The 15,098-nt window shown below is 32.5% G+C and overlaps 1 protein-coding gene across 10 annotated transcripts; it reads left to right on the top strand.

Annotated features, from left to right (window-relative positions):
• The first annotated feature begins 2,625 nt into the window (after positions 1-2,625).
• On the top strand, positions 2,626-12,214 carry LOC112703580 (1-acyl-sn-glycerol-3-phosphate acyltransferase BAT2, chloroplastic). 10 transcript variants are annotated; one of them, XM_025755095.2, is made up of 9 exons: positions 2,626-3,017; positions 4,508-4,580; positions 6,869-7,128; positions 8,168-8,519; positions 9,249-9,306; positions 9,742-9,927; positions 10,017-10,426; positions 10,569-10,670; positions 11,825-12,214. In XM_025755095.2, the coding sequence occupies exons 4-9, from the start codon at positions 8,424-8,426 to the stop codon at positions 12,026-12,028; spliced, it is 1,056 nt and encodes a 351-aa protein (XP_025610880.1). In that variant the 5' UTR covers positions 2,626-3,017; positions 4,508-4,580; positions 6,869-7,128; positions 8,168-8,423; the 3' UTR covers positions 12,029-12,214. The 10 variants fall into 10 exon arrangements, with proteins under 10 accessions (XP_025610880.1, XP_072055838.1, XP_025610882.1 ...); XM_072199733.1 differs by having other exon boundaries at positions 2,650-3,017; positions 4,514-4,580; XM_025755100.3 differs by having other exon boundaries at positions 2,651-3,017; positions 4,514-4,580; positions 6,062-7,128.
• Positions 12,215-15,098: the final 2,884 nt, after the last annotated feature.

Genomic DNA, 15,098 nt, shown 5'->3' with positions numbered 1-15,098 from the left:
TCTAAATAATTGTTTAGTGATATATATAAAAAGAGAAAAATTTTGATTGTACCGTCAAAGAAAAATTACTTAATTTTTTAAAAATATAAAATCTAAGGAAATAAAATTTTAAATTATACGTTATTATTTAAATTACTATTTTAGTGTTTGAATTTATAAATTAAATATTTTGAAAATTAATCACATTTTACAATAACAAAATATAATTATAACGACAATCGTGCTATATGTAGATAAAAAATAACTATTCGTATAAAATACATATTAAAATATAAAATACATGTTGAAAATAAATTAAATAATACATGTATTTATACACAAATACATAATAATTAATAGATGATTTGATAATTGATTTTTTATGTACATATAATATTTTTAATATAAAAATTATTATCATATTATATAAAAAAAATTTATTGTCAAAATTTTTTGGATCTGTGTCTAAATATAACCATTAAAGACATAGAGTAATATATATAGAAATAAAAAAGTAAAAAGAGGTGAAAAGGCTAAACACTACATACGAAGGAAAAAAATAATGCGATAATAAAAAAACTATAAAATAACAATTCCACCTAAATATTTATTATGTGACAATATTAAAAGCTATTTAATATGTCAAGAGCTCATTATGATATCACTTAAATTTTCTTTTTGTATGTTATAAATAAATAGATTTTTGTAAAAAAATTGTTTTTCAAATATGACATACAATATTAGAATTTAGATCATTAATGTAAATTAATATTTTTTATATTATAATCTTTTTAATAGAATTAGGTAATTTAATATATAAAATGGTGAAATTAATATTAAATTAATTATATAAATATTATTCTCTGTAGTATAGTATAAATGTAATTTTATATATAGATAAATATTTTTTTATATCATTATAAACTAAGTTTATAAATGATAGGACAATTTTATAGAAAACCTAAAAATTTATATGTGTTCACGTATTATAAGTTTATAACACTATTTTAGTTCTTTTTATATATTTTAATAAACATATAATAGATTAAGGTGCAAGTTAGGAGGCATTTTAAATTTAATTTCTTTTATTTTTTTTCAATGTTTTTTGTTTAAATTCCATGAAAATACCCATGAGCTACATATCCAATTTTTGTTCACATTTCCGTGGCTCATCAAATAAAAGAAAATTCACTAGCCCAATATTTCTGTTAGCTTCCCTAAACTGCCAACTAAGCCGCTATCAAAGAATGGCTTCCCACAATGAGAGAAACAATTGTCTCTGTCCACAAGGTAATTAGCAATGATATCTTTTTGATTTAAGATATTACAGGTCAAAAAATTCCTCTACACTCTTCTTTTATTAAATGTATCCTGCCACTCAATTATGGTCAATAGAATTCTTCCATATAAATCTTTACGTCTATGAACAATAGAATAGCAATATACCAATAAAGTGATATGATACATGTAAAAACCCTTTTTTTGACAGGAAAAAAAACGTTTTTCAATTATAGAAAAGTCAAACAGCAATTACAAATATTAAAGAATTATCAATTCTACATAGATAATAAGAAGATAGATATCCTATATATTGAACTAAAATCTGATAGCAAACTCAACATTTGATTACTAAAAATTTTAATAAAAAAAAACAGAGACTAAACAGAATCTTTTTTATTTCTAAATCTACACATATGTGTTGTAAGCTAATAAGATACATCTTCTTCTTCTCCATATAAATCTGAATATTTTTTGAATTTGAAAGTTTTCCTGTAAACAAAACTATTCCTTCATAGAATTTTCCTTCAAGATCTGAAAAGATCTGTATTACCAGAACACCACCAGCAACTATAACGGAAACTAAAACGCCACCATAAATAAGGGGGAAAAACCACATATAGGTTATAAAAATAGGAACACAGAACTAAGTTCAAGTTTGAAGGAAAGTTATTTTAGATCTGGATCTCAAATCTAAATCTCTAAAAGAAAAGTAGAAAATAGAAACAAAACAAGAAATAGGAAGTAAAGAGAAAAAAGAGAAGAAGTTAAAGAGGTGACGGAACAATGTGGGCGGAGGTGGAGGAGAACAGAAAACAGAAGAGAAGGAGAAAGGAGGAGAAAGAAGGGAAAGCAAAGGATACAAGAAAAGAGAGAGGTTAAGCAGACAGGAGCAAAGGAGAAGAGGTTATGAGAGATAGTAAAAACTTTTTTATTTAAAAGTTAGATAATCATTGATTTACTAGTATATCCATAAAGTATACTGGCACATGTAAAAATCTTTCTATATTTTTTAACCACTTATTTTTACTATAAGTTTTTTAGCCATTTTGCATGGTATATATGTAGATATAAATCCTACTCTCCAAGTTTTATAAATTGATACAGTTTGTAATTTCATATAAAATTACATATAGGTTGAACTAAAGTTCTGAAAATCGGTTTGAATCGAACGGTCGAATTGGTTAAACTGTGAACCGATACAAAAACGAATCAATCAAATATTAAAACCATAAATTTTAAAAACTTTTTTTTGAATTGTTGAACCGGTCAAGAACCAATCGGTCGAACCGAGCCGTGATTCAGCCGGTTTTTTGAATTTTGCTGAAACGCTGTCGTTTTTGTGGAGAGGATTCCCACCCTAACTTCAGAGTTCAGCCCTAACTGAAACGCGTTCTTTGCCTCTCTCACACTTAACCACTGTCCAGAGCTTCTCTCATCGACCTCCTGCTCTTCCCTCACTCCCTCACTTCCGTCCAACCACGGCCTGCTACCGTCGCGTCGCAACTTCCAACTTCGAACAGCCACCGCCTGCTCCCTCACTTCCCTTCCATCGCGCAGCAAACGTCGCAAACTTCCTTCCCTCCATCGCGCAACCCCCCCTTCTTCCCCCAATCATTCGTGCACTCCCTCGGGACCTCTGAAGCAAAGCAAAACCCTAGCCCTTCATCGCCGCCGCCGTCCCCAGGCCTCAGCGCTGCCGCTGCTTCCTCTTCCTCGTGTCGTTTTCATCTTCGCTGGCTTCTCCGCACGGAACCCAGGTTAGTGGCCCTGCTTTCATTCTTCGCCTCCGCTTCTTCCCTTTAATTTCTGAATGTTCGGTCTTCTTCTTCGTTTGAAGTTCTGAAATTGTTGTTCGTTTTTGTTCCATTTTTCTTGTAATGTTTTGTAAATTGTAATTGCCTGCTGCTGATGGATCTGTCTTGTATTTGCTGGTTGCTGATGGCTGTAAATTTTTTTTTTCAAATTTATTGATGGCTTGTTGGCTCTGTTAGTCTGTTGCTTTCAATTCTTTGTTCTGTTACTGATGGCTCGATGGCTCTGTTAGTTGCTGATGGCTCTTAATTTTTTTGTTCAAATTTACTGATGGCTTTGTTTGTAGTTGCTGGTTTTGCTGGGTGAAGGTTTAGTGTTTTGGAATGTTTTATAATGTGCTAATGTTTGTAATTGCTGGCCTTGTTTGTAATTGCTGGGTGAAGGTTTAGTGTTTTGTGATTATTGGTTAATGTTTTGGTTTAGTGTTCTCTCTTTTTCAGATTTCCCGACTCCCTGTATTTTTGCGTGTTGCTGAATTGGTAATCAATAAATTTGCCTTTTTGCTGTAAATCGGGACTTTACTAGGATTTGTTAAATTTGTTGCTGTAACTTGAATTTGTTGCTTCCCAGTCACAGAATCAGAACAGAATGCTCAGTCAGTGCTTGATTGATTGGCTTTGTTCACTGATTGTATTTGATGATAAATTTTAAATTGATAACTTTTAAATTTTAAATTTGCACTGCCTATGTTACTGATTCACTGTTCTTCCAAGTCACTTGCCATGGTTGTTCTCTGAGTCAAGGCTTTGTATGTGTGTGTGAGAACATGTGATAATGTTGAATGCTGTTGCATCTAATAGGAGTTCTTGGAGTACCCTCATCTTTGGTCCTTTGTAATTTATTTATTATTTTATTCTAAAACGGTTTTTCCGGTTGAACCACCAGTTGGACGGTTGAACCAATGAATTAGTGAACCAGTGACTAAAGCGGTTTGATGACCGGTCCGGTTTTCAGAACATTGATCCAAACTACGTGATTCCCCGATGGATGCCGCAATTCGATTGCAAAAGCGAAACTCGAAACCTTATTGTTCTTGATGATGTCCGGTCTCTGCATTTTTCTTTTGCTTCTACTCAGTCACATGCTTCATTTTAGGACTCTGCATTTTTTATTTCTGCATGTTTGATTTTTTGCATAGTTAGGCTTTGATTATAGCATCAGATTTAGCTTTGATTTACGTCTTTTATTTGATTATAGTTATTTCATTTTTATTTTTGCTCTTGCTCACTTTCTTTCTAAAAACTGTGCATTATGGTGAGAAGAAGAAGAATTAGAAGTTGCTGAATCTTATTTTTACTTTGTGAATTTAATTAGATTTTGGTTGCTGAATTTGTTTGTAGCTTGAGTATTTTGACATAATTAGTTGCTACTTTGATTTTGAATTTCTAATTTTTCGGTATTGATTTGATTTGATTCTTTTTTTCTTCAATTTTAGTCACAGATTTAAGATCAAAGGTTGCATTTATCTCGCTATTCTACCTCTGGAGAATAAGAAAGTTACTAGCAGGGTACCAATTTTCTTATTCTTACTATTGTTGTTGTTGATCCTTTGCTTTTACTTAATTTCTCATTTCTAAGCTTGTTTTAGTTCATCAGTGGTAATTTTTTCCCATGCTATTGTTGAATAAATCCAAATCATCTGAGCAATTTGCCAGTAGCTCCTAGAAATTAGAAAAACTTGTTTCTTGCATGAATTGAACCTTTGGGTTCGGTCTATATGCATGCTTAATTCATTGCCTGAATTTGTTTATAGCATAGTTGAGGTTTTGATTAATAGCATGAGTTTTAGCTTGCTTTAGGTCTTGTATTTGATTATAGTTGGGGTTTCATTTTATTTTTTGTTTCTTTTACTGATTTGTATTTTTCTTCCTTTTAAACAAATGTTGTTTTGGCTTATCGTTGCATCGGACTCAATTTTAGTTGCTGAAGTTTGATTTTGGTTAATGAATTTATTTCATGCTGTCATATCTAGTTTTATGTATAATGTCTTAAGGGTTATTTAATTTCATTCCCTTTGTTGTTCTAACATCATCTTGAGCGGCTCCCTTTGCTATTCAATCAGCATTGGAAAATTTCGTTGCATCTATATTATTATTTTTTAGCAGTAGATTCAAATCTGAGACTAACCGCATCACATAGATTTTGTAAATTGCCAACGTATAAAGTTTAAAAAATCAGTCTACCGAAGATCTAAGTTGTTACATGAGTCGAAAGAGACAAGGACTGCTAGAGGATCTTCTACATTTTCTTGAATGAGATTTGTCAATAAGAAGTGATACAATGAAGTTATCATCTTTATAGGACATTGTTCTGATGAATGAGCGGTTTCAAAAATTGATCACCGATAAAGAGAAGCTTTCAAGTTTCAAGATTTTTAATGCAACTCACCCAAGAATTTTATTGATTATGAAATGGAGGTTGCACAATAGATTTTACTTGGCAATTTTTGGATTTATTGAATCTTACAAATGGTTTATGCCGCATATGAAGGAACGGATTTGGATCTTTTAAATTTTGAATTTCACTTTAGAAGGTAAAGTGTGATCTTTCACAATTTATTTTATAGGTAGGACCAAGAAAAAATATGAGAGAAATTATTCAAAGGTATTTGTTGCTGAATTTGTTACTTCCCAGTCACAGAATCAGAACAGAATGCTCAGTCAGTGCTTGATTGATTGGCTTTGCTCACTGATTGTATTTGATGATAAATTTTAAATTGATAACTTTTAAATTTTAAATTTGCACTGCCTATGTTACTGATTCACTGTTCTTTCAGTGCTTTTTGTTGTTGTTAATCATTGTGATGAGCTTTGTTAAAATTTGCACTGCCTATATTACTGATTCATTGTTCCTTCAGTGCTTTTTGTTGTTGTTAATCATTGTGATGAGCTTTGTTAAAATTTGTACTACCTATGTTACTGATTCACGGATTCATCCCTCTTGTTAAAATTGGAACGAAAGCTGATTGGGACTTTTTCTTCTACTTAAGGTATGAATCAGAATGATGAGGCCAAGTTTTGAATGGACAAGTGTCAACGGACTATAATATATATTGAATTTGTGACATTAGAAGGGTGTAATAATAACAATAATGGAGTCATGTTATTTGAATATTGAGGTTTAACATTTAAACTCTCAGCTTCTCAGCCCTGATTGATTCTTCTTCTCAGGCAATTGAATCGAATCAACCAGGCCTTCCTTTTCTTTTTCTTTTAGTTGATTCTTAATTTTTCTAATATATGTAGCTTTCTGAATCAAGTGGATCAGATTATGTAGTTTTCTTGATTTGGGATATTTTCGGAGACGCATTAGAAGAGTTATTTTATTATTATGTTTGCTATAAAAATATTCACATGTTGTGTATGCTTGTGATTGTTTCGGTGTTTACATTTTCTTTCCAAGTCACTTGCTATGGCCTATGGTTGTTCTTTGAGTTAAGGCTTTGTATGTGTGTGTGAGAACATGTGATAATGTTGAATGCTGTTGCATCTAATAGGAGTTCTTAGAGTACCCTCATCTTTGGTCCTCTAATTTATTTATTATTTTGTTCTAAAACGATTTTTTCGGTTGAACCACCGGTTGGACCGGTTGAACCAATAAACCAGTGAACCAGTGACTAAAGCGGTTTGATGACCGGTCCAGTTTTCAGAACATTGGGTTGAACCAAAACAATATAATTTTTCTTGATAATCGTGATCCATTTGACAGATCCAATTTTTAATCTTTATTATTCATTTCCTCAATTGTGTCTTCCTTTCTTCATCATTATACGCCGTCATCCCTCACCTCTCTGCAGCCATCCCCCCTCGCTACTCTCCCTTCTCACTGCGTTATTCCCTCTGTTTGCGGCGTCCATACTCTTCTCCGGCGCAATTCTCCTCTACGCTGCTACTCCGTGCTCTCCTCTCCGCTCGCGTCTGCTGTGCCGTCCCCCACCTCGTCCGCTGCTCCGCGCTCTACATCGTTGCTTGTCGTCCGCTCGAAAGAAGCCTTCGTCTGCCGTCGACAGCGTCGCCGCTGCAGCCGTCGGTTGTCCCTCCTCCTCCTCCACTTCAGGTTGGATACTCTCCCCCTCTCAGTAATCTATTGCACTAAAGGTTTATTCTGCATTTTTTGTGCTTGTTTGTTTTGAATCTCGGTGATTTTCAACATGCTTGTGCTTTGAGCCTTGCTTGATTTTCCGCAGCTGCAGCATGCTTGTGCTTGTTTTGTGCATTTTTTGTGCTTGTTTTCCCCTGAATAAGCATTAAGGAACTAAAAGCTTTTGATTAAAAAAAAATTATTCAATAGGCTAAAAATTTCAAAAGAAATTTAATAGTACAACTCTTAATCTGAGCTCCTAGTAAAAATTATTTTGAAATTATTTGGGTGGCTAAGCCTTCTTAGTTGGTAATGGCTTGGCTAGTGTGCACGTATACAAGTTTTAAGCTTTTAAGTCATTTGAGCGTGCAAACAATGAATTAATTGTGATTTGGATTAATTTAGTTTGGTGCATTTTAAGGGTTAGTGAGGTTAGAATTTTGGTTAGGCAAGTTCAGATGGAAAATCAATAGAGTTGTTCCCTATTAATATGTGTTCACATGATAAACGTTTGGTCTTAAGCTATATCTGAAAAATTATCTATTTTAGTATCTGTTGTTTATGGTGCCAGAAAATGATTGTTCTAATGAAGAAGTAAAAAAGCTTTTGTAGCTGGTGCATGTAATGTATATAGTGTGTGGTTATTGAATTCCAAAAATAGTGTGGTAAAAGAAGTGTTTTTTTTCCTTTGGAAAAATAAAATTAAATTCCAATCGTGATAGTATTATAAATTCTTCATCTATTCTGCAGGTTGATGTAATTGATCAACGGTATCTCTTATCTTTTTCTTTGTGTTTTTTAATGGAACTTGTTATTCATTTTTACGATGCTAATGTGTGAACACATATTAAGCTCGACAAATTACAAATCTTTATGGTTGAGCAAAGAGTATTAGTCAACCACATGGTTTTGTTAGAAGTCAAAATCCATCAAGAGAAATTAAGTCTTTATACTTTAAATGGTGTTTTGTTTATGATGTATGTTGACACATTTATGTATTTCGTTTTTTTAACAGAGAACTTGAAGTTGTTTGTTGGAAGTTATAACCCCACTTATCACTTTATCACTCCTTTTCTTCCCTCCCCGTGCCGTCACTTCGCAAAGCAATCTCCACACTCCATTACTCCAGTCACCCACAAATCCTATCACCCGTTCCCCCCACAGTCCCTCACTTCTTATTCTTCTTCTTCAACCATCACCACGAGCAAGCCAGTTATGCTGTTGCCATGACAACGCTGTGAGTCCGTCACGCCATCCCTATTGCCATAGCTATGTCCTCTGTTCGCGCGCTCCTATCTACTTCACTTTCCCATTCACCATTGTCGTCGATGTTTCTTAATTCCAGTCCCTCAATGGAGATGTTTCAGGTAGTTTTTTTTATTATTATGCTGTTTTATTTTATGATTGTGTTTATGATGTTGTTCTGTTATGCATTTGGGTTGCTGTGAAGGATATGAATTCAAATGCGATTAAGTCAAATTCTGGTTTTACTTTCGGTTGCTGAGAAGCATACTATTTCGTCTCTGTTTCTTGGGTTTTATTAATGAAACGTTTTTAATTTCCAGAAGTAAATGAGTTCAAATGTCAAATTTATTTTCCTTAAAGTCAAATGCCGATTTTAATTTTCAGATGTTTTGCATTCATGCTTTGAAGTCTTAGCTTTCACATGAAATTGTTGAATACTAGAATGTATACATCTAGCATGCTAATTTGCTGTTTACGAGTATTAGATATTAAAATTAACTTTGTATTTTCCCATAATTTTCCCAACTCATTATGTTGATTCCCAGCCCACTATCAGTTATTCTTTTTCATTTAGTGCGACATTGTGCAACTCATGTTTGATGTTTTGCAGTTATAACTGTGGGCATTTTAGAATATTTTATGTCATATTTTTTGTTGAAAATATAAAATGCACATAGGACAGCTGGAACGGTTTTTTTACACCAATGTTACATAGGACAAGTTTAAGACAGAAAACCGATATGATCAAATCCATTCCAATTCAGTTCGGTTTGGCAGCTTGAAAAAACAGGATCATTTCACCCTGAATTGAACAGATTTTGTTTATGTTGTTTTACTTCCATTGGTTGCAGTTGTGTACATATAAACGACCAACTTATGATCATCGAGTTTTGAGGACTTCACTTAGTTGTAAGTGTTCTTATCACTTATCTCTCTTGTCTTTCATGGTATTAGTTCTCTTTTTCTAAAAACTACTTAATTGTTTTTCTCACTTGATATCTAGTGCTTGTTTATATGCAATTGTTTTTATTTAAAAAGATCTTTATATATATATATATATATATATATATATATATATATATGTTTGAATAGTTTGGTATGGTAAAGAGTAAAGAAACTAGAAGTTAAGCATCTTTTTAGATGTGTTACAAATAGACTAAATTGAGCCATGGCAGTTTCCTACACACATTAGTACCTTTGTTAGTTGAGTTGTGACGGAAGGACTAATGTGATTCATAGTTTTAAAACTCCTAACTTAGGGGCTAATTGATTTTCGGGTGAAAATTCATTTACCAAATTGAGTCTTATCTCAACAAACAGTGTTGATTGTTTATCTTTGTATAGATGCCCAAAGAAGATTGGTATGCATACCCAGGAAGCACCGAAATGCTTTGTGGGTATCTTTTTGTCCCAACGAGGAGTTATGTAGGCCTCATTGTAGTTGCAATTTGCGCTATCAGAATAAACATGCCAGAGACACGGTTGCAAGATGCGAACTTGCAGCAGCGGGAGATAGTCACTCATTGTCAGGTATAAAAATCCTTTGATCAGATTTCATGTGTAGCAACAATAATGTTTAAATGGAATGCCAATTCACCTATTGGTGTTTGCTTAATCAGCGAATCTGAAAATGGAATCAAAAGTTAGGGGAGCTTGTTTTTATGCTGTCACCGCCCTTTCCGCCGTATTTCTTTTTGTGCTGATGCTGGTTGGACATCCATTTGTACTACTATTTGATCGTCAACGAAGAAAATTTCATCATTATGTTGCCAAAGTCTGGGCTTCACTCACAGTTGCTCCATTTTATAGAATAAAATTTGAGGGGTTGGAGAATCTGCCACCTCCTGATACACCTGCTGTGTATGTTTCCAATCATCAGAGTTTCCTTGACATATATACTCTTCTCACTCTAGGAAGAAGCTTTAAATTCATAAGCAAGACTGGGATATTTCTCTTTCCGATAATTGGGTGGGCAATGTTTCTTCTAGGCACCATTCCTTTGAAGCGCATGGATAGCCGAAGCCAGATGGTATACTTCTGCGATTGACGCTGTGGATAATTTTAACTTGTTCTTGTTGATTCAGTACCAATGTCTTCCATGAATTTATTTCTAAATTGTGTTTATATATGATTTTCAAAGTCACAGTTCTGTTATGCTTCTTCACATATAGGATTGTGTTAAACGATGCATGGATCTTATCAGGAAGGGAGCCTCAGTTTTTTTCTTTCCAGAGGGAACACGCAGTAAAGATGGAAAACTAGGTGCTTTCAAGGTTTATATCTCAACTCATGTAATGATTTTCATCTGTCTATAATCATGTTTAAGGATGCAAACAATTTTAGGTTATTCATTAATGACCAATGACCAACAGTTCCCTAATGTATTTTAGTTTTTCATTTTGAGTAAATGGACAAAAGTACATATGAAAAGGTTTGTGGTAGACATAAGTACATACAAAAGATTGTAAATATCAAAGTATACTCGAAATATTGTTTTCGATGGACAAAAATGCCATGCCGTTAGTGGGTTAAAGGCCCGTGGTATACTTTTGTCCATCGAAATAAATCTTTTGGGTGTACTTTCATATTTACCAACTTTGTTTGTATTTTTGTCTATGTCAAACTCTTTCATGTGTACTTTTGTCCATTTACTCTTACTTTTTAATTCTTTTTCATTATGGTAAATTCTTAAGGGGGGATGTTGAATTTTACACCACATGCTAACTTACCTATAGCAAATTGAACCCCAATCTACTGGTTATAAAATTTATCAGCAACAAAGCCTTATCCTCTTGGGTGGTGTTAATGTTAAGTATCTAAGGAAAGTGAAAAAACCACATCATAAAAGCTAGCTGTTGAGGGAGAAAAATCACTCTCTTTACATACAACATCAAGCATTCCATACTACCTAATATGAGACTTTGGACACCCCATAATACCCAAGTCTCTAACAATACACCGCCCTTGGAGAGCCCACATCCTCGGCGGCTTCACTCTTCGACACCGACCCAGTGGTAGCAACTTTGCTACCCGCTATCAGCATCTGGCCTATAGGTAGCACTTTTCATGGCACCAACAACCAAGGCTTTGATACATTTGTAAGTACCTAAAGAAAGTGGAAAACAACACCTTAAAAGCTAGCTGTTAGGGAGAAGAACCACTCCTTAAATATAACATGAAGCATCTCATGCTATTCGATGTGGGACTTTAGGCACCCCATTATACCCAATTCCCTAACAGTTAACTTCATAGATCAGGCCATCTCACAGTTTAAATTCATCCTATTTTTACTTAAATCGCTTTTAATAGTATCATCCAAAGTTTTCTTGGGTTTCTTTCCACTTCGGGCTATTCAGACATGTTTGTGTGCAAGATTTTGTCAATGAACTAATTCTAAATTGTGTTATAATTATTTGGGGATTTTCAGAAAGGTGCCTTCAGTATTGCTGCCAAGACAAATGCACCAGTTGTACCAATAACCCTTATTGGAACTGGTCAAATCATGCCAGCTGGAAGAGAGGGTATAGTAAACGTAGGTTGGGTCAAAGTTGTTATTCATAAACCTTTAGGTGGGAAAGACGCTGAAATGTTGTGCAAAGAAGCTAGGACGACAATCGCAAGTGTATTGTAATCACTCAAACCTGAGAGATGCTATGCATGAGTTCTTTTTCATTTCTTCCCTGTTACATAACTCGGCAACTTCGAGGGGAAAATCCCATAGCCACATTTGCATTTGTGGGGTCATGAATTAGAAACTTTAAAAGAAATTAAAGAGGGATTGTCATCCCTAATGAGAGGATTCTGATCCCAACTATAATCCTATGTTTTTTATTTGAAATCATAGAAAATTTATATTTTATAGAATAATCTTTTTATCACGCAATATTTCTTGAATAAATTTTAACAAAAGTTAAAATTAATTTTGCAGTAAATAGAAGGGATTATGGATTTTTTGTATACTAAAAACAATTTAAAATTGGTGCAACGATAACCATTTTGTTGGTGTTTAAAATTTGGAGCGTTCCCAGTTTGTTCAGAATCTTAGTGTCATGAAGAAATGACCAATTTAATTTCTGTATCTTTTAAGACCTATTTGAGACGTTTGATTTTTTAAAGATTATTGTGATCTTTTTGTAGCAATTCATTCTTGTCTTTTATGCTATGTTTGTTTGAGTGGAAAATGGAAGGAAAGAAAAGGGGGGAAAGAAAATGGGAAAGAAAATGATTATTTTTTATTGTTTGGTTGAAGAGGAAAATTGAGGGGAAAGAAAATGGATGGAAAAAAAATTGGTGAGCGCCCCACCAATTTTTTTTCTCTCCAACGTTGGAAAGAAAATGGAGAGAAAACTAATGTTTCTCTCTCTACTTCCAATACTACCCCTTCATTTTTTTTAATATATATTATAATATAAGGGTAAAATTGTCTTTTTATAACATTTCTTTCCTTCTTATTTTCCTTTCAACCAAACACATCTAAAGAAAATAAAAATCCACTCAATTTCTTTCCTTTCCTTTCTTTCCTTTCTATTTTCTTCCTCTCTATTTCTTTCCTCTCAACCAAACATAGCCTTAAGGTCTTGTAGTTATAGGCATAGAAGTATTAAATATTGGTTGGATACACACCTCTTTCATACTATAATTTAAGTTTTGTTCTAAGCATACTAGTAGAAAGAGAAGCTTTTTAAATAGTTAATTTGTTGAGTACGCCCATTAATGTCTTAGAGCCAAAACACATATATCGGTTTTGTGAATGCATTTTTGAAGTCAATCATTTGAGCTTTTTGATAAATGCATATATATATATATATATATATATATATATATATATATATTTGGTGATGATAAATGCATATATTATGTTAATTTTGGGTATATATCAACTTGCATTTTTCTTATGTGATTGTGTACTTTTGTGAACTTTTTTCTAATTGAACTTGATTGATTAAAACATGTATTTTAGGTTTTTAAAACTAGTATTATTTGGAAATACTGTATGTAATTCACAATGATAATGTATCAATGTAATTACACCAAAACACATACATCAAAATTTTAATTTAATAACTCAGCCATCAACATTATACAAACTTCTCATCTCATAACTCAATGGAAAACCTCTATATATAACTCAATGATGCATAGTTAATTTTTTGAGCAATGCTAGGTGACGAAAAAGTTAATATATTTTTTTCAATATTTAGTTAATTTTAAATATTAAAGATTGAATTTTAAATTTTAATAAAATAAAAATAAGATATTTATCTAAAATATTAGTCTACTAACATTTCTCTTAAATATATTCATTATTTATTCAAACATGTCAAATTATTTAAATAATTATTATCTATTATTTTTATATGAAAATTTTTAAAATACTGGTAATTTTAGGCCCTTAAAATCATGCAAAAAATTGAAAAATTCATGAAGAATAAGAATGATATCCAAAGCAATGGGTGTGTAAGCATCATAATGTGTGTATGCATCCTTCGGCGCACATGCCTCAATTAATAAAGCACGTGGACGAGAAATGCATAAGAAACTCAAGGAGGTAACTTAGGGAGAGTTTAGATTTAATTTTGGTATATTTTAGTTAGCTTTTTTAGAGTGAGAATCTTTCTTTTTTTCTCTAAAATTAGAATTAGAATTAGGATTAGGTTTAGGTTTAGTTAGTTTATGTTAGTTTCATTTTAATTTCAATTAATTCTTGCAAGAATCCAGCATTAATTTTGTTTTCTTCTAATTTTTTTTATATTTTGTTTTTATGAATGCTTTTTATGCTTTATGTTAAATTTTTTATTTGATGTTTAATAAAATATTTATTTTATGGATATTGTTTATTTATGTTTTTTTATGTTAATTTTATGTTTATTGTAAATTTGGTGATGATTAGAAATAGATTTTAGTTAATTGCAAATTTATGTTTTATGATACACATAAAGTGTTTGACAATATTTGAACTTGTTACGAAGTAGATTCTTACATTTGGTTTGGAGTTAAGAAATAAGGTGATTTTGAGTCACTTTTACTCTAATTGATTGATAATTAAGAGTTGTTGATTAACCTTATTTTTACTAATACTAATTTTTTATTAAATTTAATTAGTAAATTAGTTAGAATTTATAATTAAGATAATCATCGTCGTTGATAAACTATAATTTTTTTGGCTTATCTTGTGTTTAATTTAGTGAATTTTATCAACTTTTTTCACACTTATAATAGCATGGTTTTATAATTTTTTTTACTAAAATAGCATAGTTTTATAATTCTCCCTAATTTGTACTTAAGAGTGAAAACATGCTTTTTAGACTTTAATATTGTTAATTTTAATTTACTTTAATTCCATTCAATGCCTTAATACGTTTGTTGAAGGGATCCCAAGGTTTATAAGGGAAGGATAGAATGGAAGAAATGAAGGAAAAGCGCAAAGTGGAGAACTCATGAAGAAAGGAGCATTTGGAGGATTCATCGCGACGTGTACACGTGACTGACGCGTAAGCGTGGCCGATGCGTACGCGGGGCCGACGCGTACGTGTGATAAGCGGCACGTGACTCATTTAAAGGCAAAATGGTGGGGGCAATTTTTGAGCCATCCAGGTCCAGATTCAACTCAGTTCTGATGCTATTAAACCCAAGGATTGGGGAGAATGAACCATTCATTCATACACACATTAGTTTGAGATAGATGTAGAATTCTAGAGAGA

The sequence above is a fragment of the Arachis hypogaea genome, chromosome 7, assembly GCF_003086295.3.
Source record: "Arachis hypogaea cultivar Tifrunner chromosome 7, arahy.Tifrunner.gnm2.J5K5, whole genome shotgun sequence".
NCBI lineage: Eukaryota > Viridiplantae > Streptophyta > Magnoliopsida > Fabales > Fabaceae > Arachis > Arachis hypogaea.
The sequence above is the reverse complement of the archived record's forward strand: the minus strand, read 5'-3'. Positions and strand labels throughout refer to the sequence as shown.